Genomic DNA, 25064 nt, shown 5'->3' with positions numbered 1-25064 from the left:
AGATGTCATATGATGTTTGTATCTGACTCATTAATCTTTTCAAATGTTAGATTTTACGTGTAGAGAGAAATGAGTCATTTATTGTTTAAACAAGGAAGCAGCTGTTAGTTTTTTCTAGTGTGTTAAAACCTTTAGTGGCATCTATAAATGGAAAAAGAGTCAATGAGCTCTTCTTTCAGCTGTTGTTTTAGCAGCTGACAGTACCAGTGAAAAATAAAAGAAAAGGCCTTAACTCATGGATAGAAACCTTGAAGTTTAAAAACACATAATTCCTTGATCTGGGGCATTCATTCATTCAACAAATATTTATAAAGCACTCACAAAACCCCTAGGCTATAGCATTTGAAAAGAACAGACACTCCCACAATCCCTGTCTTCATGGAATTTATTTTGGGGGACATGTGTAAGAATACCAACTTTTGAAATTACAGTTATTTCTACAGCCCTACTTGAGTTCAGATAATGTGACAATATGACTATGTAATAAAGTATTTAATGGGACAGGTGTGGTGGTTCACACCTGTAATCCCAGCACTTGGGGAGGCCGAGCTGGGCAGATCACGAGGTCAGCAGTTCGAGACCAGCCTGGCCAACATGGTGAAACCCCGTCTCTACTAAAAATACAAAAATTAGCCAGAGGTGATGGTGGGTGCCTGTAATCCCAGCTACTCAGGACGCTGAGGCAGGAGAATTGCTTGAACTCAGGAGACAGAGGTTGCAATGAACCAAGACCATGCCATTGTACTCCAGCCTGGGTGACAGAGCGAGACTCCATCTCAAAAATAAATAAATAAAAGTATTTAATGAAGCATATGATACCATCTATATATAAACAAAGGACCAATTTTCTTTCAAATCATGACTTCTACATCCATAATTAATATGGTATCCTATTATAATCAACAACTTTCATTATGTCCCCGGTTATATACTCTTTTTAAAAAAAGGTGGGGGGGCTGTTCTCTATGACTGTTATGGGACTTCATCTTGATTTTGCTGTGTTCTAGTGACAACATTGTTCTCATGGGGTTATATCTGTTCTATTTTTTAACCTTTAATGAATGATAATTTTTGACACTTTAAAAATTACAGATTATCTTTTGTGATCTGATTTGCATGTGTGTGGGCTTTTTCGTTCCCTTCCATTGACTTTTAATGATTTTTTCTGGCCCTGTGATTCCTTTTAACCTTTTGCTTTTATTTTACCGTGTTATAATTTGCCACATTAGATCCTTTGTACAACAAGGCAGGATATGAATAAATAATTTTATAATTTAATTCAGTATTAATTACAGTTTTTCCATGTAAGAATAAAGATAATTTGGAATGTTTTAGAAAATTAGCAATTCCTCTGTATTTCTTATTTCAATTATCATGGCAACATTAAAGGTTTTGTAAAACTAGTACATAAGTAACATCTTTAAGTTTACTACTTCTAAAATAAATATCTATATCCCACTGTTTTGAGTAGAAAGTAAAAATTTGTATGTAACAATTATTGGAAATGGGATCTTGCTTATGAGTATTCAGATGAACACATCTCATATTCTTGACCTTTGCATCATTAATTCAGACAGTCAAGTAGCTTGACACTAGAACATATTTAGAGGAGTGACTCATTTTTATGATTCATTTTTCTGTTAATTCAATAAACATTTTCTTGTAGTAGCCTTTATTAGTATATCTTATAATGCGTTATTTTTAAGCTTTCAACTTCACTTAAATATCTTGTTTCTTAGCTGTTTCTTCAGTGACTAAATGTTCCAGTTGTTACTTTCAATCTATAACAGCTGCAAGAACAACTCTTCTTTCCAAGCCAGCTCTCCTAAATTCCCGTTGTTAGAGTTGGTATCTATATTTAGCTGGTGGGATTAAATTGCAAAGGCTTGAAGCTGGGCAAAGCACACTGATCTGCCTTTTTACAGCTAGACCTGTGTGCTGCAAGGAGCTAAGGCCTTCAGTGTCCCCTTCCTTACCCAGGTTACTCACAGAATGGATTCCCAGCGGGAACTTGCAGAGGAACTGAGACTTTACCAATCCACCCTTCTTCAGGATGGTCTAAAAGATCTCCTGGATGAGAAAAAATTCATCGATTGCACCCTAAAAGCAGGTGACAAAAGTCTTCCTTGCCACAGATTGATTTTGTCAGCTTGTAGTCCTTACTTCCGTGAGTACTTTTTATCTGAAATTGATGAGGCGAAAAAAAAGGAGGTAGTGCTAGATAATGTGGATCCTGCTATACTTGATTTAATCATCAAATACCTGTACTCTGCCAGTATTGATCTCAATGATGGAAATGTGCAAGATATTTTTGCATTGGCCAGCCGCTTTCAGATCCCCTCCGTGTTCACTGTCTGCGTTTCTTATCTTCAGAAAAGACTTGCTCCTGGTAACTGTCTAGCCATCCTAAGATTAGGACTTCTCCTTGACTGCCCAAGACTCGCCATTTCTGCCCGTGAATTTGTGTCTGATCGCTTTGTACAGATTTGTAAGGAAGAGGACTTCATGCAACTGTCTCCACAGGAACTGATCTCAGTCATTTCAAATGACAGCCTAAATGTGGAAAAAGAAGAAGCAGTATTTGAGGCAGTGATGAAATGGGTGCGAACAGACAAGGAAAACAGGGTTAAAAACCTTAGCGAAGTGTTTGATTGTATCCGTTTTCGCCTTATGACAGAAAAATATTTTAAGGATCATGTTGAGAAAGATGATATAATTAAAAGCAACCCAGACCTCCAGAAAAAAATCAAAGTTCTAAAAGATGCTTTCGCAGGCAAACTCCCAGAACCTAGCAAAAATGTGCAGAAGACTGGGGCTGGTGAGGTGAATGGTGACGTTGGTGATGAAGATTTACTTCCTGGTTACCTGAATGACATTCCCAGGCATGGAATGTTTGTAAAAGACCTCATCCTCTTGGTTAACGACACAGCAGCAGTGGCTTATGACCCCACAGAAAATGAATGCTACCTTACTGCACTGGCTGAGCAGATTCCCAGAAATCATTCCAGCATTGTTACCCAGCAAAATCAGATATATGTGGTAGGAGGACTATACGTGGATGAAGAAAACAAGGATCAACCTCTACAGTCATACTTCTTCCAGGTAAGAAGGACTTTTTATATACGTAGTTGCTTCAAGGGAAGGCTGTTACTCACCATCCAGTTAGCCAATTTGTGAATTACTCAGGCTGCTTGCATTTTACTCTAATTGATGTCCTATTCTAGTCCCTTGCACTTTTGCTGTATAGAGTGTTGACAGAAAAATATTTGACTGTTTTGTTAATGTGTAATAAAAAGTTTGATGAATAATGAGGTTCTAATTCATGTTTAATGACTTAAGATACTCTTTATACTATTTTTCCAAAAATGCCCTGTTTATAGATGATGGTGACTGTAATCCATCAAAGCCCAGTATTTTAGTAAAAACTGAATTTATTTTTTCTTAGCAGAGACGGGCTTTCACTATGTTGCCCTGGCTGGTCTTGAACTCCTGGGCTCAAGCAATCCTCCCAATTTGGCTTCCCAAAGTGCTGGGATTACCGGTGTGAGCCACTGTCCCCTGCTGTAAAAACTAAATTTAATCTTGTATACTCTTGCCTATTAAAAATAGGTTAATGTCTTTCCCCAAATAGTTGCCCTAAATCAAAGTTCTTACACATAAAGAAGTAATAACCGGTCAGATTTTCTTTTTTAATTTTTTTCTTTTTCATCTGCTGGCAGCTCTAAATTGGTCAGATTTTCTACCTTCTTCCAAGTTACCCTGAACTCATTTGAAGTTCTTGGAGGCAGCACTTCATCTCTTATTTACAGTTACTGCCTAAAATACAATTTTGTTGAAAATGAAAAAACGTGTGTACATGTTCTACACACTTTGGATTATCTTCTAGGAAAAACTGTCTACACAAAAGTCACTAATTTGAATTAATTATAGTTAGAAATTTTTATTACATCACATTTATTTGGATCAGAGATATACTTAGACATTATTAGAACTTAACAATCTAACAATCTGTTTTGTGAAACCACAGAATTTTCCAAGAAAATTAATTCTCCTAAACCAATAGACCCTTACTTGTTTGAAAGGAGTTTGTCTTATATTATCATTGTGTTATATTTTATCAGTTTATGAAGGAGTTGGCTTAGCCTTTGTCTTCAATAATGCCAATACTGAAACTTTGTAGCTTACAACTGGCTCAAAAGAGTTTGTTTAGGTCATAGCTAATCATGGCGTGGGGCTTACGGGCACTTTAGTTGGAAAGGCCAAAGATAAGCAAGTATACAATGTCATACCACAGTCCAGTATGCTCTCAAAAAGTGTGTGACATACTTTGCATTCACAAAATACTATTATACCTTTAATCAACTTTTTCTAATCTTGAAAAATGTACTTGTAATAATACATATTAATCATGTTTCTTAATTTTCCAAGTTCCAGTGAAGAATGTTGTGAGTATTTGAATGTGGGCCAGAAAATTTCCTAAGCCCTAATTTTAAAGTCAAATAAACTTCAAAAAGGGCAAAGTCAATGAAAAAGGCTATAAATACATCCAGGAAGTAAGAATGTTATCAAAACACAGATAGATAGATGACAGACATATAGGTAGATACCTACAAATGACAGATCCACAGAATAGTTGTTTCCATAGAATGACTCTCCAAAATTACTAGAGTTTTACATTTCATTTCATATTTAATTTATCAAATATATCTATAACACAGTCCTTTTTACTTTCAAGTGTTCAGTTTAATCTTTATCCTTCTCTTCCAGCCTAATCAAACCCTTACTTTTGCTGACAGAGCTTCTTATTTTTGGTTCAAGAAACCTACTTAATGTTCTTTATAACCACAATAACAGTTACACAAAGTTGGAAGGTCAACTCCCTCTCACTGCAAATGCCTTGCTGCTTTTAAAAGGCACTAGCAGAACGGTATGCCAGGATAAAAACACTTCGCCATAAAAGAGGGTTGTGATTCATCATACAATATTTATATGAGAATTTCAGGTTTTATATTTTACTGCTTGGTCACATCTATTTAAAACGCATTAATTTAGAAGTAATTTGACCTTTGATTGTATGCTGTAAATAGATTATGAGAATTTTTTACCTTGGTAAGAGAGGGTTTTTTTCCCCCATTCATTATTTTGATGAATTAATAAATTCATCAAATTTTTGAACAGGTCTTAAAGTAATCTAGGTCCAAACCCTAATTTTAACAATGAGGAAAGTTGAACTCAGAGAAGTTAAATAGCTTGATAGCTCCCCTATAAAAGAGACTGGCAGGTAGTCCACTGTTCCATCTGCTAGAGAAAGTGCCCTCTAACAGGTAATATCGGAAGGTAGACAGTACTGTACAGTGTGAGAGTTAAGCCCACAGATATAGGATTATGATGGCTGCTGTTCCATTTTTTAAAACCAACTATGGATGTAGATGGCTTGGATTTGAATATCACCTAAAAGCTCTGTGTATTTGGGAAAATTATTTAATCTTCCTGTGCCTCAGTTTCCTCATCTGTAAAACAGAGATGATAGAAATGCCTATCCTAGAGAACTAAATGAGGTTACCTGTGTAAAGCATTTAGTTCAAAGCCTATGACCACAGTCAAAACCCCATAAATGTTCATTACTATTTCTACTATATTACATACCACATTCATGATCAAAGAATTTCTTTCAAAAGTGAAAACATAAAGGATCAAAATCTAGCTGTTGAAATTAGTGAATGCAAAGCTAACAATGCACATGTGGAGATTAAACCTCTCATGTCATCTAGTCTTAACTAGTGCTTTGTTTAACTGAGGTTACTAGACCACATATAGATAGGCTTCCACAGACACCCCTGTCTATACCACGGCCATTTGTATGCACATCTATTCTTAGTATCCAATGAAACTGGGTTTTATTCATTTTATTTTTGCAATCTAGAAGTGGCACCAGAGAGAACAACAAATCTGCAACTGTACTCTTGCAGAAAACAGTTTTCTTGTGCCTTAGTGTGCTAAAATGCAAAGTGTAAAATCTTTAAATTACCAAAAGTAAGTGTTGAAACAGATGCCACTATGCCAGAATCACCTACCCCAGAGGATGGGTACAAAGAGATTCTCTTCCTTGGGAAAATCTTAAGCTTGCAGAAGTGGTGGTGAGCAAAAATGAGCAGTTACTTATTAATATAAATCAAAAAAAAAAAAAATAGAGAAGAGTATTTCGAGTGACTCCCAACAACATACTCGGAAATTCACTTTAACACCTGCCTGTATCAGAAATAATAAAGCAAAACACAGAGAACCTAAAATGTTTTTAAAGAAAGAAAAAAAGATATTGCCTAACATCCCAGTTGTCTGTGGACTGAGCGACAGGTCCAGCTGTCCCAGCTGCCGGCATGGGGAGCATGTTAAATATAGCATGCAGGGGTCATTCACATTCTGTGACCCTCCCTGCTCTGACAACATTTCTTCCCCCAGTGTCCTAAAAGTATTAGGATCTTGTATTTCAAAGCAGGACAAGGCAATATGGGAGAAAATGTGACAAGAAACCTCACGGTTCTAATTAACCTCTGGTGATTCTATTGTATTTTATTTTTTCTTTTCTTGAAGCCTTGAAGATTTTGATATCTTTATCTGGTAGGCCAGGTAGATTTAATCATTCTTCTTGGTAATTGTGAGCTACAATATGATACTTTGGGGTTGTAGTTTTATTTACTTGTGAGATATTTGACTATCTCGATGATTTCTAAACAACATATAAAGTATAACTTTTTTTTGCTGTACTTGTAACTTTTTTCTAACAAGCTCCACAATCCCTCATATATATTTTTTTCAGCTTGACAGCATAGCATCTGAATGGGTTGGACTTCCACCTCTGCCTTCAGCCAGGTGTCTCTTCGGTCTGGGAGAGGTAGATGATAAAATCTATGTAGTTGCAGGCAAAGACCTTCAAACAGAGGCTTCACTGGATTCAGTATTATGCTATGATCCTGTGTAAGTTGGCATGATATTCCTGTTCCCTAAGCATTCAAGTGTATGCGTGCCTATAACATATTCATATTTTCAGAACCTGGAATTTACTGGAAGTGTATAAATTCTGTCTCATTTAATTTTAGGTCTGCAAAATGGAATGAAGTAAAAAAACTTCCTATCAAAGTCTATGGCCATAATGTGATTTCACATAAAGGGATGATATATTGTCTAGGAGGAAAGACAGATGACAAGTAAGTACCCTGAACTCTCATGATTTATGTCCAAATGACTTTTTATTAGAAGGGTTTCTTCCTCTTTTCTTTTCCTTTTTTTTTTTTTTTTTTTTTTTTGAGATGGAGTTTCGCTCTTGTTGCCCAGGCTGGTGTGCAATGGTACAATCTCGGCTCACTGCAATCTCCACCTCCTGGGTTCAAGCGATTCTCCTGTCTCAGCCTCCCGAGTAGCTGGAATTACAGGCATGCTCCATCATGCCCGGCTAATTTTGTATTTTTCGTAGAGATGGGGTTTCTCCATGTTGGTCAGACTGGTCTTGAACTCCTGACCTCAGGTGATCTGCCTGCCTCAGCCTCCCGAAGTGTTGGGATTACAGGTATGAGCTACAGCACCCAGCCCTCTTCCTCTTTTCATTTGGATCTGCCCACTGAAATGGGACATGGTTCTCACCTATCATATTGTGGAGGGAAAATCTTAAAATTTCAAGTCACTGAAGTAAACATGTAGATACTCAGCGTACTGCTAGGAATGAGCCTAATACCCCAATCATAAGCATCCTTACAGTCCAGGCAGCATCTAGGAGCATAATCAAGTCCTGTATTTCACTGATTTGTTATTGTATTTTACTACATTAAAACCAATGGGCTTTCTTATTCATTTAGTCGTAAGTAGATAAAAATGTAAATGTACTCTTTAATGTAGTATTTAAAATATATCTTCTAAGACAATTGTGCATAAAAAATATCATGGGGCCGGGCGCGATGGCTCAAGCCTGTAATCCCAGCATTTGGGAGGCCGAGACGGGCGGATCACGAGGTCAGGAGATCGAGACCATCCTGGCTAACACGGTGAAACCCCGTCTCTACTAAAAATACAAAAAACTAGCCGGGCGAGGTGGCGGCGCCTGTAGTCCCAGCTACTCGGGAGGCTGAGGCAGGAGAATGGCGTGAACCCGGGAGGCGGAACTTGCAGTGAGCTGAGATCTGGCCACTGCACTCCAGCCTGGGCGACAGTGCGAGACTCCATCTCAAAAAAAAAAAAAAAAAAAAAAAAAAAAAAAAAATCATGGATTTGTACTTTACATTCATAAGAGGGACTTGAGATAGGTCAGTTTGAAAGAAAAGCGTAGTGATTGAAAAGATGGAAGTAAAAAAGACAAAATAAAAACAAAAATTTAAGGCAGTTATTTCTTCAACAATGTTCTTCCACATATTTACTCCCTGACAGAGGTAATATTCAAAATGGCTTCCAACTGTTCAAAACTGAGCTCCCAGTAGCACCCAGTATCTTGTGAGAAAACCAGGATGAAGTTTCATATATAAACCTTACTTGAGTTCTAGTCAATTCTCAAGGAACTGGTAATTGGGAAAGAGATCTTATAACCCAGAGAGTGGAGAAGTGAGCTCCGAATGCTTCAGAGACAGTCAAACCAGTATAGCCTGTCTAGTAAAATAAGCATTTTCAGTTTAGATGGTGAGAACTAATATTCTGCCCCTGAAAAATCTGCCTGATTTGGCTTGTCATCATTTGCTCAGGCCATTGAATCAATAGAGATGTCCAACCTTGAAAAGGGAGCCAAAATTAAGAATTGTAAGGGCAAAGCAGGAAAGGAGAGTAAAATATGGAAATGTGTTAGATGTCAAGAACTCTGTTCTGGAGTTAATGATTAATGGGTATTAGTCAATTAAAATGGTAAATGTAGCACGGAAAAGGCAATTTTAAAAAGCAATGGTTTTTAGACATCTACCTGTATTCAAAGATAACATATTCTAAAATTTTTATATCCTCCCTAATCCCAGCTATTCCTATCAAATGCAAAGGAAGGTATATTATATTCTCACCTGGTGTCAGATCTTATTTTGGGCATTTTTCCTGAGTAAATTGAATGGAAAATCACTACTAAAGAGCATTCTGAGTTTGGAAACACAGGAACCCTTCCAAATGATTTAAATTTTTTCCTTCAAGTAGCATTAGTAACTAGGAAATTGATATGTCAGTAAGAAGCATACAGTTCTTGTCAGTAGGAATATATTAATCTTGAGGATATGATTAACCAACACAACACTGCTTGACAAATGTCAAAGTCAAGAACTTTGAAATGAGTCATTACCTAAAAGTAAGAGCTGGGCCGGGTGCAGTGGCTCATCCCTATAATCCCAGCACTTTGGGAGGCCGAGGCAGGCGGATCACCTGAGGTCGGGAGTTTGAGACCAGCCTGACCAACGTGGAGAAACCCCATCTCTACTAAAAATACAAAATTAACCAGGCGTGGTGGCGTTCACCTGTAATCCCAGCTACTCAGGAGGCTGAGGCAGGAGAATCACTTGAACCCGGGAGACAGAGTTTGCAGTGAGCCGAGATCATGCCACTGCACTCCAGTCTGGGCAACAAGAGCAAAATCCATCTCCAAAAATAAATAAACAAATAAAAGTAAATGCTGAATTTCACCAGTTCCCACTAATGAATTTGAAGAACATGATTTTGGATAACGTTCTTATCAAGAAGTGTTCAAATGATACAAATAGTCAAATATTAGAGGAAATGCTTCTACTCCAGATAACCGATCTTTTACACAATTAAGAAAAAAATTGTCCTCACAAAAAAGTTGAGGTGTTTTTCATCACCACATGTATCCGGTTAATCAATTATTATTTGAAATTCTGAACTCCCATCAAATTATAGATAACTTCAAGAAACCATAAGAATCATACTAAGGACGGGGCACAGTGGCTCACTCCTGTAATCCCAGCACTTTGGGAGGCCAAAGCTGGAGGATCACGTGAGCTCAGGAGTTCGAGACGAGCCTGACCAACATGGTGAAACCCTGTGTCTACTACCAAGCATACAAAAAATCAGCTAGGCGCAATGGTGCACGCCTGTGGTCCCAGCTACCTGGGAAGCTGAGATGGAAGGATCACTTGAGCCCTGGATGCAGAGGTTGCAGTGAACCAAGATCGCACCACTACACTGCAGCCTGGGTGGTACAGTGAATAATAATTCAGATGAGTCCAGGTCTTTCTGGTAGCATTTAGCATGTAAAACTGTTCTCATGATTCATCAGCTCAAATGATTTGTTGTCTAATTCATAGTCCCAGATTTCTTAAAATGCACTGCTATGTTAGTGCTAATATAAAATGATATATCATATAAAATTTAAAGTAGGTATATTTGCACCTAATTATTTTTTTAAGTTAACTTATTCATTCCTAGGATATTCAGATAATAAATAAACCTACCATTTGTTATTGAGGTGCAATAAAAGGTTTATGATTTTATTTTTTACTAAAATAGAGTAAAAAAACTTCAATTGAATTTAGTATATAACGATTAAAATCAGCTGTGCCTGGGCTTCTAAGCCGCTATCCAGAAGTAAAGGTACCCTATCTTCCAATAGTATAATTAAGTTATAGTTTTGGTCCCCACATTTGGGCTTGTCCTTTGCTTAGTGGCATATGTTCAAATTAAGAATTCTTTGTGGAGTTTTTCTGATCTTCTGCCTTACTACATATTTCTTATGACAAGCAAAGCCAAATTATTAGTGAAGGTGCTTTCGAAAAAAGAAGGTTCTAAAAGGAACATTTGTTTTTCTGTTTACAGAAAATGTACAAACAGAGTGTTTATCTTCAACCCCAAAAAAGGAGATTGGAAAGATCTGGCTCCAATGAAAACTCCTCGTTCCATGTTTGGAGTAGCAGTCCATAAAGGCAAAATTGTGATTGCAGGAGGTGTCACTGAAGATGGTCTTTCAGCTTCAGTTGAAGCTTTTGACCTTACAACCAATAAGTGAGTTGCCACATCTTAGTATATAGCATATGAACAACTCTACATTTTAATTGTTAACTTTGGATAGAAAGTAATCTTTCTAATTAGGATGTGGGGAGGGGAGGGTACAGAACCACAGATTACAGAGCAAGTATTTTCATCTGGATTTCTTTTGTTGTTACTGGATATAAATCTCCTCTAACATTCTGATGCATTACATGTTTGTAATTTGGAACATATGACTCTCAAGTTAGTGTTGTCATGCTCTATTTGTCCTTGTTATTAAATTTGTAAATTTAGAAATGCAAAGGTAATACTTGTGAATAATTTTAATTTTTTTATTTTTAAGAGACAAAGTCTGGCTCTGTTGCCCGGACTGGAATGCAGTGGTACAATCATAGTTCACTGCTGCCTCAAACTCCTGGGCTCAGGTGATCTTCTTGCCTCAGGCTCCCGAGTAGCTAGGACTACAGGTGCACACCACTATGCCCAACTAATTTTTGTGGGGTTTTTTTTGTTTTTCGTTATTTTTTTTTTTTTTTTTTTACAGACAGGGTCTCACTATGTTGTCCAGGCTGGTCTTGAACTCCCGGCCTCAAATGATCCTCCCACCTTGGCCTCCCAAAGTGCTAGGATTCTAAGTGTGAGCCAGCACACCTGGCCCTGAGTAATTGTCTAGGTGTAGATGGATATATATGTCTCTGTGGAATTATTTGATTTTAAATGTAGTTTCTTTAAATATGAAAAGATCTTCACTTGTTAATGACTGATATCTGTAAAGTATGAATGCTTCAGAAGTTTTCATTCCTTTATGCTGTTTATAATTTTATTAAAATTTTCATTTTTAAGCTTTTATTGACAATGTGAAAAGATATTTGACAGCTATTCTTCATATAAAATTGGTCTTTTAAACATTTTTGAGCTCACACATCTGGAGGAGTACATACCTTTTATATTCCTAGTTTAGCAATGAAGAAAAAAAGGTAACTATTATTAGTCTTTTTAGAAACATGTATGCCTGACTACAAAACAGACTTTAGTATCTGAAAATTACAAGGAACTTTTGTGGAATGTGATTTAAATTATCATTAAAAATAATGTTTTTGAAGACTGTAATATGGGTAAACACTCATGATGTAAGTTAAGAAACAACACACAAAATTGTAAATATCTTCTTAGTTTCATCTATATGTGTGGAAGCTTATATGTACATACTTTTTAAAAAGATGACAAAATTACACCAAAGTGTTCCAAATTGTTGCTTGTGATTATGGAGATAGTTGCTTTCTTGTATACCTTTCTCTACTTTCCAGATTTTCTCAAACTTTTTTTTTTTTTTTTTTGAGACAGAGTCTCTCTGAGTCACACAGGCTGGAGTACAGATTTTCTATAATGTACATATATTATTTTTATAATTGGAAAAACAGATATGTAATGAAAAACTATGGGGCCGGGCATGGTGGCTCACGCCTGTAATCCCAGCAGTTTGGGAGGCTGAGGCGGGCAGATCATGAGGTCAAGAGTTCGAGACCAGCCTGGCCAACATAGTGAAACCCTGTCTCTTCTAAAAATACAAAAATTAGCCGGATGTGGTGGCATGTGTCTGTAGTCCCAGCTACTCGGGAGACTGAGGCAGGAAAATCACTTGAACCCAGGAGGTGGAGGTTGCAGTGAGACCACGCCATTGCACTCCAGCCTGGGTGACAGAGTAAGACTCTGTCTCAAAAAAAAGAAAAAGAAAAAGAAAAGAAAAACTATGAAGTCTACTTTAATGCCAGAGTAACAGAATACCTACCAAAATGACTAAATCATTCTAGATTCTTGATACTTCCAACTAATTAGATTGATTTTATCTTTAGTTATCGTATTTCAGATAGCTGTCAACATTAAAAAGTTCCCTTAAATCCTTTATAAAAATAATGAAAGTATAAATCATTAAAAAGAAAATTTGTATCCCTGGTTCCAATGCTATCCTTATGTGCCTTTATTGCAAAGGATTTGGAGTATTCAGATGAAATCCAACACAGTAGCAGGTTAGAGGTTTAGGAGCCCTAGAAGTGCCACAACCCCCGACTGTGACACACAGAGTTTGGTAACCACTGCTAACTGAAGTATTCTAGGGTTGACTTTTTTTTTTTTTTTTTTTGAGACAGAATTTTGTTCTTGTTGCCTGGGCTGGAGTGCAATGGCACTATCTTGGCTCACTGCAACATCCACCTCCCAGATTCAAATGATTCTCCTGCCTCAGCCTCCTGAGTAGCTAGGATTACAGGTGTGTGCCACCACGCTCAGCTAATTTTTTATATTTTTAGTAAAGATGGGGTTTCACCATGTTGATCAGGCTGGTCTCAAACTCCTGACCTCAGGTAATCCACCCACCTCGGCCTCCCAAAGTGTTAGGATAACAGGCATGAGCCACCGTGCCCAGCCTTAGGGTTGCCATATTGAAGACTTTATATTTAATGAAGTTACATCTTTCAAATATTTTCTAGTAGCAAACTTAGTTGTTTACTTTTAGATGCCTATGCACCTTGAATCCCCTCCCGCCCCCCTCCCGCCGCCAAAGACAGGGTTTTGCTCTATCACCCAGGCTGGAATGCAGCAGTGAGATCGTAGCTCACCACAGCCTTGACCTCAAGGGCTTAAGAGATCCTCCCAAGTAGCTGGGACTATAGGAACATACCACCAGTCCTGGCTCTTTTTTTTTTTTGTAAAGACAGTCTCATTTTGTTGCCCAGGCTGATCTCATATTCCTTGGGCTCAAGCAGTCCTCCTGCCTCAGTCTTCCAAAGTGCTGGGATTACAGGCATGAGCCACTGCACCCGGCACTAGTTGAATATTTATTTATTTATTTATTTTATTTAGATGGACCCTCGCTCTGTTGCCCAGGCCGGAGTGCAGTGGCGCAATCTCAGCTCACTGCAACCTCTGCCTCCCAGATTCAAGTGATTCTACTGCCTCAGCCTCCCAAATAGCTGAGATTACAAGTGCGTGTCACCATGCCTGGCTAATTTTTTGTATTTTTGGTAGAGATGGGGTTTCACCATGTTGGTCAGGCTGGTCTCAAACTCCTGACCTCAGGTCATCTACCCATCTCAGCCTCCCAAAGTGCTGGGATTACAGGCATGAGCCACCGTGCCTGGCTTGCCTGGCCATTACTTGAATTTTTAAATTATGATTTCCTATAATTGTTCAGTAAGTACATCTGGCATTTCTTTAAGTTTTACATTGACTATATTTTTAATGATACCTAGATGGGATGTAATGACCGAATTTCCCCAAGAAAGAAGCTCCATCAGTTTGGTCAGCCTGGCTGGATCTCTGTATGCAATTGGTGGTTTTGCTATGATTCAACTGGAGTCTAAAGAATTTGCACCTACTGAAGTCAATGACATATGGAAGTAAGTTCTCATCATTTCAATTTTCAGAATCACATATTAAATCAGATGACTGATAAACTATTTTGTAGTAAATAATAAGCCAGATTTTCCCAACATGCAAGCTACTTCTCGGTGGTAGACTAAACACTTCAAACCTAATTGAACTTTTGTACATGCCACTTACTTGAACAAGTAACTACTTCTAGTTAGCTGTGAGCCTGGGAAAGAAATTATCTGGGCTTGTTTCTTACAGTAAAATGAGAGTTAGACCTTTGATACTCTCAGCTTCATTCCAGCTCTAAGAGTGTAATGCTGTAGGCATTCAGGACAACAAAAGCCTCTTTGCTCCAGAGTAGTTTATTTCCTAACAAAACAGAGCTCTAAAAAAAAATTATTTTTTTACTTTATTTATTTATTTATTTTTGAGACAGAGTTTCTGTCGCCCAGGCTGGAGTACAATGGCGGGATCTCAGCTCCATGCAACCTCGCCTCCCAGGTTCAAGCGATTCTCCTGCCTCAGCCTCCCGAGTAGCTGGGATTACAGGCATATGCCACCACGCTCAGCTAATTTTTATACTTTTAGTAGAGATGGAGTTTTGCCATGTTGGCCAGGCTGGTCTCGAACTCCTGACCTCAGGTGATCCACCTGCCTCAGTCTTCCAAAGTGGTAGGATTACAGGTGTAAGCCACGGTGCCCGGCCTGAAGAAACATTTAAGCTGTTGAGTTTTCCACGACTTCATTAGTTCTGTTTTCAATCTAATTTAAACAGCCTTCCAATTGTTTGAGGATTCAGCTAACAATTGCTTTTTTAAAATGAAAAAAGTCAAAATAGCAATCCATTTTACCTGCCTGGAGGTGCCAGGCAGTTCTCCTAAGTATGACACTTGAAATTGTTACTCAATTGAATGATTTTAGTGAGGCTATGGAAAAAAAGTATGTTTTTATTTTATTTTGAGCTGAGATCGCACGACTGCAATCCAGCCTCAGCAACAGAGTGAGCCTCTTGTCTCAAAAAAAAAAAAAGAAAAAGAAAAAGAAAAAAAGAAAGAATCCCAGACCCTACTGAATGAGAATCTGTATTTTTTAGCAAGATTCCCAGGTGAATTGTTTGCACATTTAAGTTTGTAAGTACAGCTCTGGAAGAGTGCCATTTATACTTAATCAGTGAAGGCATACCACTAAGCCTGAGAGTGAAAAGTGGGTATTTGTTCTATACCTCAACCAGCAGATGCTTTATTCCCAGATGCTGAACTAAAAAGGCTGAAAAGCTGGTACCTTAACCAAACAATGATTTGTGCATTAGACATCATTTCCCCATGTTGTAATATTAACTAGCTGTGTAGAGGGCAAGAAAAAAAGTGACTATACAAGGAAATTTACTATTATCTCTCCTCCCCCCAAAAAAGAGGAAGAGGAAAAAAAAGATTTCCACAGAGCAAAGAGGCTAGAATTAGCAAGACAGTGAGATGGGGAAAAGCTGGAAGCAGCAGGAAAAAAAGATGAACTAATGAAGGCTGGGAAGGTTAGGGTTTTTTGGAAAACAGGGCCAGGTACCAAGTATATAAATGGGCAGTGATTCTCAACCCTAGCTATATGTTACAATCATCTGGGATGCTTTTAAAATGTGTCTGGGCCTTAACACAGACCAATTATATCAACATTTCTGGAGTTAGAGTTGAGCATCCCTAGTTCCTAAAACGTTCCCAGACGGTTTTTTTTTTTTTTAATTGGTGAAACAGAGTCTCACTCTGTCACCCAGGCTGTAGTGCAGTGGTACGATCTTGGCTCATTGCAACCTCCGGCTCCCGGGTTCAAGCGATTCTCCTACCTCAGCCTCCGGAGTAGCTGGGACTACAGGTGTGCACCACCACACCAGGCTAATTTTTGTATTTTTAGTAGAGATGGGGTTTCGCCATATTGGCCAGGCTGGTCTTTAACTCCTGACCTCAGGTGATCTGCCCGCTTCAGCCTCCCACAGTGCTGGGATTACAGGCGTGAGCCACTGAGCCCAGCCCCAGATTATTCTAATCAGCAGCCAGGGTTGAGAAACATTGATATTAAGTAATTGTGCTGTCAATCAGTGGAACCTCCCTGAAGTCCTCCTGGTTCCTAAGGGTTATCAAAAGCCATGCTGCCCCTGCAGGGCAGTTATAGGCAACAAAAGAAAGTACAGAATCTCCTGCTATAAAAGTGGCCCTGACATTGTTCAGGGGAACCTAAGAGAGGGATCCTCTCTGATTGTGGTTTATTTTGCGATTAGGGCAGTGGTTCCCAAAGTTGCCTGCACAGTGGAATCACCAGGGTGCTTCAAAAAATACCAACACCTCTGTCCCACTCATATTGACTGATTTAATTGGTCTGAAGTGCAGCCTGGCCTTTGGAGATTTTAAAAGATCCCTGGATGTTTCTATATGTGTAGACAAGTTTGGGAACCACTGGATTGGGTAAAGAGAAGAGGAGAGCATTCATCACTATCTGCTTGGCTATTTTAAGACTGGTATTTTCTAATTTGGGGTAGGATCTGAAGCATGATTCTCAAACTTCGCTGCATATTAGAATCACTTGGGGAGCTTTAAAAAATCCTGATGCCCAGGCCACCCTTCATACCAATTAACTCAATCTCTGGGAGTAGGACCTAGGCATCAGTAGCTTTAACATCTCCAGAGGGTTCTATTGTGCAATTAAGTTTGAGACCCAGTGATCTACTACAGTGGTTCCCAAAACAGCATCAGCATCACCTGGGTACTTATCAGAAAAGCAGATTCTCAGGTCTCACCTCAAATCTGTTAAATTAGAAACTCTGGGGGTGATAGGGCCAGCGATCTGTGTTTTTACAAACCCTCCAGGTGACTTAGATGTGTGTTAAAGTTGAAGGCCGCTGATCTAGAGAAACGCGGCTGCCTATTTGCCCTCAATTTCCTAGCAAACCTCTCTAACCACACATGCAGAGGTGAAAACTCTCAGTATACCACATTCTCAACATAGACCCTCTTACTATGATATGTAAAAAAAGAAAAAAAAAATCCATTCTTGTATTTTTTTCTTGAAATCATTCCACTGTTTAGGATTGAACAAGCTGAAAGTAAATACAACTGCCAGGAAGCAAACATTTTTAAACCTCATTTAACCTTAACTTCACTCATATTGTTTAAATGTGATCACTTTCTTCAGATCATTTAAAACTAGCTCTTCATTTGTTGCCCTGAATTTTATATAATTAAGGTTATTCCCTTTATTAGTAGCAAAATACTTTTTGTATTCTTTCCTCTACATAAAAATCACTCAGTGCATAGTACAATTGTTGAGAATTAATTTGGAACATTGATGACAGAGTCTTGCTCTGTCGCCCAGGCTGGAGTGCAAAGGGGCAGTCTTGGCTCACTGCAACCTCCGCCTCCTGGGTTCAAGCAGTTCTCCTGAGTAGCTGGGATTACAGGCGCACACCACCATGCCCAGCTAATTTTTATATTTTTAGTAGAGATGGGGTTTTGCCATATTGGCCAGCTGGTCTCAAACTCCTGACCTGAGGTGATCCGCCCCCCTCAGCCTTCCAAACTGCTGGGATCACAAGCGTGAGCCACCACACCTGGCTGATTTGGGGTTAAGTCTTGTGCCAAGTCTTGACAACTTGTGGAAAGATATTAAGGTGGATAAATATATTATTTGTCCTCAGATGCCTTTGGGGCTTGAGGACATTGATATGGGGGGAAAACGAATGAAGGAGATTTAAAATAATTATTAAAAGTAGCTTGTACCTACATAAGATATGCACTGACTTAATTTCATCAATGTTCCAAATTAATTCTCAACAATTGTACCATGCACTGAGTGATTTTTATGTAGAGGAAAGCATACAAAAAAATATTTTGCTACTAATAAAGGGAATAACCTTAATTATGTAAAATTCAGGGCAACAAATTAAGAGACAAATAGTTTTAAATGATCTGAAGAAAGTAACCACATTTAAACAATATGAGTGAAGTTAAGGTTAAATGAGGTTTTAAAATGTTTGCTTCCTGGCAGTTATATTTACTTTCAGCTTGGTCCATCTTAAATAGTGGAATGAAAATGGAGTGATAATTGCTATAATACCATATAAAGGATGATATGAGAAACAAAGAGAAAGCAACAAATTGTGCTGAAGGAAGGTGAGAAAGGTTGCAGAGAGAAGGCAGCATTTAGAAGCTTCCCACACAAAACATGCCAGGCACCCGGCAGAGCAGACATGTTCGGCACACATGGTACAAGGGAATTCAAGTTGTCTGTATCTTTATAACCTTGAATAGTCAGAGCTGAAGACCAGTTCTTACCTAAGTCAAGTGCAAAATCTAAGAGTACTCCTCAAACAGAACAATAAAGGGGAAGGGGAACAAATTTTCATAAAGTGACTGCTGTGTATCAGGTGCCATGCTAGGCACTGTGTATAGGAACAATTGAAGGCATAATTAAGGCTACAGATGGTCCCTGCTCTTCCCCAGTTCTTTCTCTTAAGCAAGAATCTGCTTACTTTGACTCAAAGGGACCAGCCATCTTCATCAGTTCAAAGGTGAATGTTTAACTGCTTAGCTATTTATTCCTCTTCTCTGCAGTCTTTGATTCCCAGAGAAGGCCGAACTGCCTAGGCATCCAGATTAAATACTGTGGCAGTAGTTCAGGCACATGCTCATCCAGACAATGCGTATTTCAGAGATATTCAAGTGCTATTCTACCAGGCAGGGGCATCTTCCTTCCTCTGAGTAAAAGCCACTAGGGTTTTTGCAAAGGTCCTCATTTGTATACTGAACACAGGGAAACCTATGGAACTAAAGCTGCTTATTGATTACTTTTTTTTCCTCCATCAGGTATGAAGATGATAAAAAAGAATGGGCTGGGATGTTGAAGGAAATACGCTATGCTTCAGGAGCTAGTTGCCTAGCAACACGTTTAAATCTCTTCAAACTGTCTAAACTATGAACAAGGTGACAAAACATAGATTGGGAGGTGGTTTGTTTGGTGAATGGGGCTTTAATTTATTCTGTTTTTTAAAAGCTTGTACAGACACTCATGTAGAAATTATTCAGGAAGTTATTGTCTAAGAGATGAGCAGTAGGTAACAAAACCTCAGTCATTGACTCTTCAGTGTAATGATCAGAGATTAAAACCATTTTCTAATAAGAAATTAAATATTCAGTTGAACAAATTATTTTGTGAATCTGTTGCACTCAATGGATTGTAAAGGAGGCTCCTAAATTTGAGTTGTTAATCATTTCATTTGCATTGTTAGGGTGTCCTTACACTGATTTTCTACTACAATTGGAAGTGGAGAATATGTGCATCTACATTCAAAAAATGTTTAAAATATCAAAAACCTTTCCTCGTGCTTCAAAATGATAGGAATCCTGTGCATTATACTAAGAATTACATGCCATAAGACGACTTCAGAAATGGTACTTCAGAAGTTTAATAAATGGATGGGGAATTATTTGATGGGGAAAAGTCTCTTGTAAGTAAAAATAGTCAAATTCAAATGGTCTTTTTTCTCCATGCTTTTTGCGACACTGGCATATTATTTGTGGTTTCCAAATCAAATTTTAAAATTTTTAATTTAAAACCAGTAAATCACAGTCTTCAAGCCATTAACTACAGCATCTGTGGCAAGAGGGTGAGGGAGCACCCTTAGACAATGGATTGATTGTTTCTTTAAACTGCTGGGGCAGAACATGGGGTCAGTGGGTGATGTGGAGGAGGATGTATATTCACTGGTTTAAATTTTGGCTACACTCTGTGAAAGGACTACCTATTTGCTAAATTTCTGATAGCAAGGAAGGTGACTGTATTATTTCATTTTCTGGGATGTGATATTCTCCATTCACTGTTTCTTCTTAGTGCATATAGTAAGTTGACTCTTCAGTCTGCTCATAACCATCACATTCAATCTATGCAAGTCCATCAATTAATCATCACTTTTAGCCACACACCAACTTATGAGTCTCACATAGCTTTCATAGACATGTATTTGACTTCCATCCTTACCCATATTATTTTCTGAAAAACCTGACTTGGGACTAATTTGGAATGTTCATGATTATTTGTCAAAGAGTTGCATAAAGAACAGATCTAAGTGTCCATACACCTTTTTTTTCTCTACCATAAATATGGAAATATATTTAACAGAAACAAGTTTTACTTTGAGTATTTAAAGTAGAATCCTGATTACTTTTCTTTTTTTTTTTTTTTTTTTTTGAGACGGAGTCTCGCTCTGTCACCCGGGCTGGAGTGCAGTGGCTGGATCACAGCTCACTGCAAGCTCCGCCTCCCGGGTTTACGCCATTCTCCTGCCTCAGCCTCCCCAGTAGCTGGGACTACAGGCGCCCGCCACCTCGCCCAGCTAGTTTTTTGTATTTTTTAGTAGAGACGGGGTTTCACCATGTTAGCCAGGATGGTCTCAATCTCCTGACCTCGTGATCCACCCGTCTGGGCCTCCCAAAGTGCTGGGATTACAGGCTTGAGCCACCGTGCCGGGCCAAATCCTGATTACTTTTCTATATTGAAAAATACTTTTCTTAATTATAGCATGAATACAGAATCAAGAAATTCCCAAAGTGGAAAATCCTACAGGTTCTTCAACAAACAAACTGTTAGGAAGAGAAAGGGGCACTTATACAGACTCAAAAGGGTGGAAGAAGAGGGGGCCACAAGGATTATGGTGTCCAGAAATGTACATCTGGGTGTTAAAACTGTAAGAAGTACTTACTATAAAATCAGGATTGAGGTTACTTTTGGAGAGAGAATGCCAATCTATAGATGTAAAATTAAGTTTTAAAATAATGCTTCTTGCAGGGTTTGAGGATGATGATGTTCTGGAATCAGATATGGGTGATAGTTGCACAAATATACTAAAAACCACTGGATTATACACTTTTAAAGGGTGAATTTTATAGTATGGGAATTATATCTCAATGAAAAAATGCTTTTGTTTATAACAATCTAAGTTATATAGATAGAAAAATCATCAATCAAAAATATAAGAGTATCTATATAAAGAAAACCATTTGAATCAGATAGCCTAGAGCAAGGGTCCCCAAATGGGCCACACAGCAAGAGGCGAGCGGTGGGCAGGCAAGTGAGCATTACCACTTGAGCTCCACCTCCTGTCAGATCAGCAGCTATGTTAGATTCTCAAAGAGGGACGAACCGTATTGTGAACTGTACATGCAAGGGAACTAAGTTGCATGCTCCTTATGAGAATCTAACTAATGCCTGATGATCTGAGGTGGAACAGTTTCATCCTGAAACCATACCATCCCCCAACTGCTGTCCGTGGAAAAACTGTCTTCTGCAAAAATGGTCCCTGAGGCCAAAAAGGTTGGGGACTGCTGGCCTAGAGAGAGTAGGAGATGTGACAGGTAAAAAATTAGATCATGTGTAACAACTAGTGAAAGTATACCAGGGTTATTCAATCAAGATTTCCATGTACCTCAAGTATATAATGACTAAATTTTTAATTATTTATATCCAAAGGAAACCCTTTATAACCCTCATAAGCCTAATCATTTTATTCTAAAATTGCATAGTCAAATATTTTAACCTATTCAAGGGTTTAGTTCTTGTTATCACTTGCTTGAGAAATAGAACACATTTCATAGAAATTAAACACTCTGAATTTAGCATTTCCACTAATATGAGTATGAGGAAATTCAGAAAGAGGAAGAGATAATGAGACATCTTTCACTTACTATTCTGATTTTGTTCTTCATAAAACGTTTTGTGAAGTTAATATTCCACAAAATCATTCAGTATTAGAGTTCAAATCATGCAGTAATTGGATATTTTAAACATGTACTTCAACTAAGCCTAAGCCAAATATCAGTGAAGCAAATTACATGCAAGACACATATTTTAAAGCTATGCTTATGATAGAAGGCGCTCCAGCTACCAACTTATTTTGAGATAGTGTGACTTGAGAGAGTCATGGAGTCAGAAGATAGCCACGTTTCAGATGGTCAATTACCTCCACCACCACCAGGTGGCCTAAGTGAGGGTAGTTAGGCTGTGGCCTGCTGAGCACAAAACATCACTCTTAGAGAAGGGTTGGGGATTTATATCACATAGTAGGCCCTTAGTAACCATTTTATCCAATCAATGTGTTGTAAGACAAGGAAAAGCTATTATTCCCTCAACATGTGTAGGATTACACCAGGTCAAGATTGGTCCACTCAGCTACTACCCCATTTCTTTGCTTCCATTTAGGAGAAAACGTATCTCCTCTCATTTTCTCTTGAACCAGTCAGGCTTTCACATGCGCCACTTCAAAACAACTATTTTCAAAGTACGAATGATTTTCATATTGCTAAATTTAATAACCATTTCCCATTTCTCATCTTTCCTGACCTTTCAGCAGCATCTGATACAACTACTCACCTCCTCCTTGAAATGCTTTATCCACTTGGCTTCTAGAAGTATTACTACCTTCCTTTCTCCTACCTCATTGGCCATCTCTGCTCAGTCTCCTTTCCTAATTCCTCCTCTTCCTCTTAATCTTTTAATGTTGGAGCACCTGAAAACTCAGTCCTCAGACCTCTCCTCCATTCACACTCTTCTCTAATCTCATTTAAAAGACATCACAAACTCAACATATCTAAAGCAAACTTGTGATCAACCCTCACCACATGCCCCCCATCTTGCTCTTCCTGTAGACTCCCCCATCTTAGTTAATGCTAATGACATCCTCTGAGTTGCTTAGGACAAAAACTTAGATTTATCCTTGACTCCTATTTCTCTTATACCTTATATCCAATCAGCGAGCAAATTCTGTTGCCTTTACCTTCAAAATATATCCAAAAAATCTGACTACTTCTCATTACCTCCACTGCTACCACGCTCTCCAAGTCACCATCCATTCTTGCCTGGATTACTGCAATGACCTCATAGTTTTCTTTCTTACACATTTGCCTCATCGTAGTCTTTTCTTATCTCAACAAGGTAGCCAAAGTAATGCAGTTAAAATGTGAGTTCATATCATTCCTTGCTTGAAACCCTCCAATGGCTTCTCATCTCACTCAGAGTAGCCAAGAGGTTGTATTTGACTCTGTTATCTCTTACCTTTTCTCTTATACACTCCCATCCCACTCCCCACTTGTTCTGCTCCAGCCACACTGGATCCTTTGTTATTCTGAAACACACCAGGTATGTTCCCACCTTAGGACATTTGTACCTATTATTTTTTTTATTGAGACAGGCCACTTAATTAAAATAAGTCCAAATGTGACAAATGGTAACATTCATTTTAAATAAAACCTACAGTCATGACTTGACTTCTCCAAATATACGTTCTCTCAGGTAGTCCATCCGAGCATCCTTTGTTGACAGTGCCATAGAGTTCCATTCGAACTGAGAAATCTGTAAAATAAGTAATGTAGTTTGAATGAAAGTTTTAAAGCAACAACAAAAAACACTGAGGAAGACATATAAGCACTACTGATCAAAGCTGTAGGAATCCTACGAAATTAGTTTATGTAAGGATAGCCTGTGAACCCTTATTGGAAGTCAAGTGGGTCCTTCTGACATTGCATAGAAGACTTTTTTCTGCTCCTTTCATCCTCCTTTTCCTACAATGCCAATGATGGACATTTTTTCCTACATAGTCTTCTATATTCATACACTAGTTGTTTCCTCTGATAACTCTATCCATCTCTACAGTGCCTCTCTCTTTTATAAGATATAGAAATCATAAGATATAGATATTCTAAAGACAATAAAATAAATGACAACTTTTATTTATTTTTATGAGACAGGGTCTTGCTCTGTCACCCAGTGGGACAATCACGGCTCACTGCAGCCTCAATCTCCTAAGATCAAGCAATCCTCCCACCTCAGCCACCCAAGTAGCCACAGGGATGAGCTATTGCACCTGGCCTGTTTGAGGGATACATTTTACAAAACATATTTAAACAGGTAATTCTGGAACTTTCACATGAAAAGGAAGCACATGTACAGCTAGTGTCTCTGGGCTTTTTAGAGGCTGAATTACGTGAGTATTTCATACCTGAATTACACGATACCCCAGAATTTCCAAATGTCGTTTTTTCATAGCAGATTTTCCTTTCATGTGAGGGATATTTCTACAAAATGATTTTGAATCCAAAAATTCCAAAGCAATCCTACATAAGATAAAAAATATTTACTTCTAAAATCAAAATAAGAAACTGAATAATTACAAGCTTTTCAGAAACAAGACTGAATCTTTATAAACTAACAAAAGCCAATGAATATAAATGAGTATATCCAGTTATGTTTCTACTAAGAAATTAGTAATTAATGACAAACCTATTTAGTTACACAAAATAATTGTAAATATCTGTCTGCTTTCATCCATTTTTTTTTTTGTCCAATATATATTTACACATGCCTACTATACATAAGCCACTGTGAGGGGTACAAAGATGAAGTGACACAGCTTATAGTCTAACAGAGAACATATGATGTATAGTAAGTTACTGTAATGCAGTGTAGGAAGTGGCTAAGTGCTATGAGAAAAGTAGAGAGGTATGGGAGCACAAAAGAAGATACTATTTTACTTCTAGTTGAGGACAATTCTTTTAGTACTTTAATTAGGGAGATTGCTAGGCTTTGGACAGAAGAAAGCAGAACATTAAAGCAGAAGGGACAGAAAAAGCAAAGTTACAAAGGTGGAATGCATGACATACAAGGAACAGATTCCACTACCTTCAATCTTTGATCATTGACTTCAGTAT

The 25064-nt window shown here is 38.2% G+C and overlaps 2 protein-coding genes across 10 annotated transcripts in view; one reads left to right on the top strand and one right to left on the bottom strand.

Moving 5' to 3' along the window:
• Positions 1–1755: 1755 nt before the first annotated feature.
• On the top strand, positions 1756–19838 carry KLHL41 (kelch like family member 41). Of its 2 annotated transcripts, XM_010354426.2 has the most exons (7): positions 1756–3102; positions 6818–6975; positions 7098–7205; positions 10786–10971; positions 14205–14351; positions 19173–19289; positions 19595–19834. In XM_010354426.2, the coding sequence occupies exons 1-6, from the start codon at positions 1993–1995 to the stop codon at positions 19282–19284; spliced, it is 1821 nt and encodes a 606-aa protein (XP_010352728.1). In that variant the 5' UTR covers positions 1756–1992; the 3' UTR covers positions 19285–19289; positions 19595–19834. The 2 variants fall into 2 exon arrangements, with proteins under 2 accessions (XP_010352728.1, XP_010352727.1); XM_010354425.2 differs by having other exon boundaries at positions 19173–19838.
• The window catches only part of FASTKD1 (FAST kinase domains 1), a 71268-nt gene continuing 48562 nt past the window's right edge, over positions 2359–25064 (bottom strand). For 6 of the 8 annotated variants that reach the window (XM_030916371.1, XM_030916375.1, XM_030916369.1 and 3 more), the window contains 3 exons: positions 24356–24470; positions 23612–23709; positions 2359–2553 (listed from right to left, as the gene is read on the bottom strand). In XM_030916371.1, the coding sequence (XP_030772231.1) occupies positions 23614–23709; positions 24356–24470 (211 nt within the window). In that variant the 3' untranslated portion in view covers positions 2359–2553; positions 23612–23613. Of the gene's footprint in view, positions 2554–14970; positions 15031–23538; positions 23710–24355; positions 24471–25064 lie in introns of those variants that run through there. The other 2 variants (XM_030916370.1, XM_030916372.1) reach the window with 2 other exon arrangements.

The sequence above is a fragment of the Rhinopithecus roxellana genome, chromosome 14 (assembly GCF_007565055.1).
Source record: "Rhinopithecus roxellana isolate Shanxi Qingling chromosome 14, ASM756505v1, whole genome shotgun sequence".
NCBI lineage: Eukaryota > Metazoa > Chordata > Mammalia > Primates > Cercopithecidae > Rhinopithecus > Rhinopithecus roxellana.
This window is presented reverse-complemented; position numbering and strand designations above follow the sequence as displayed.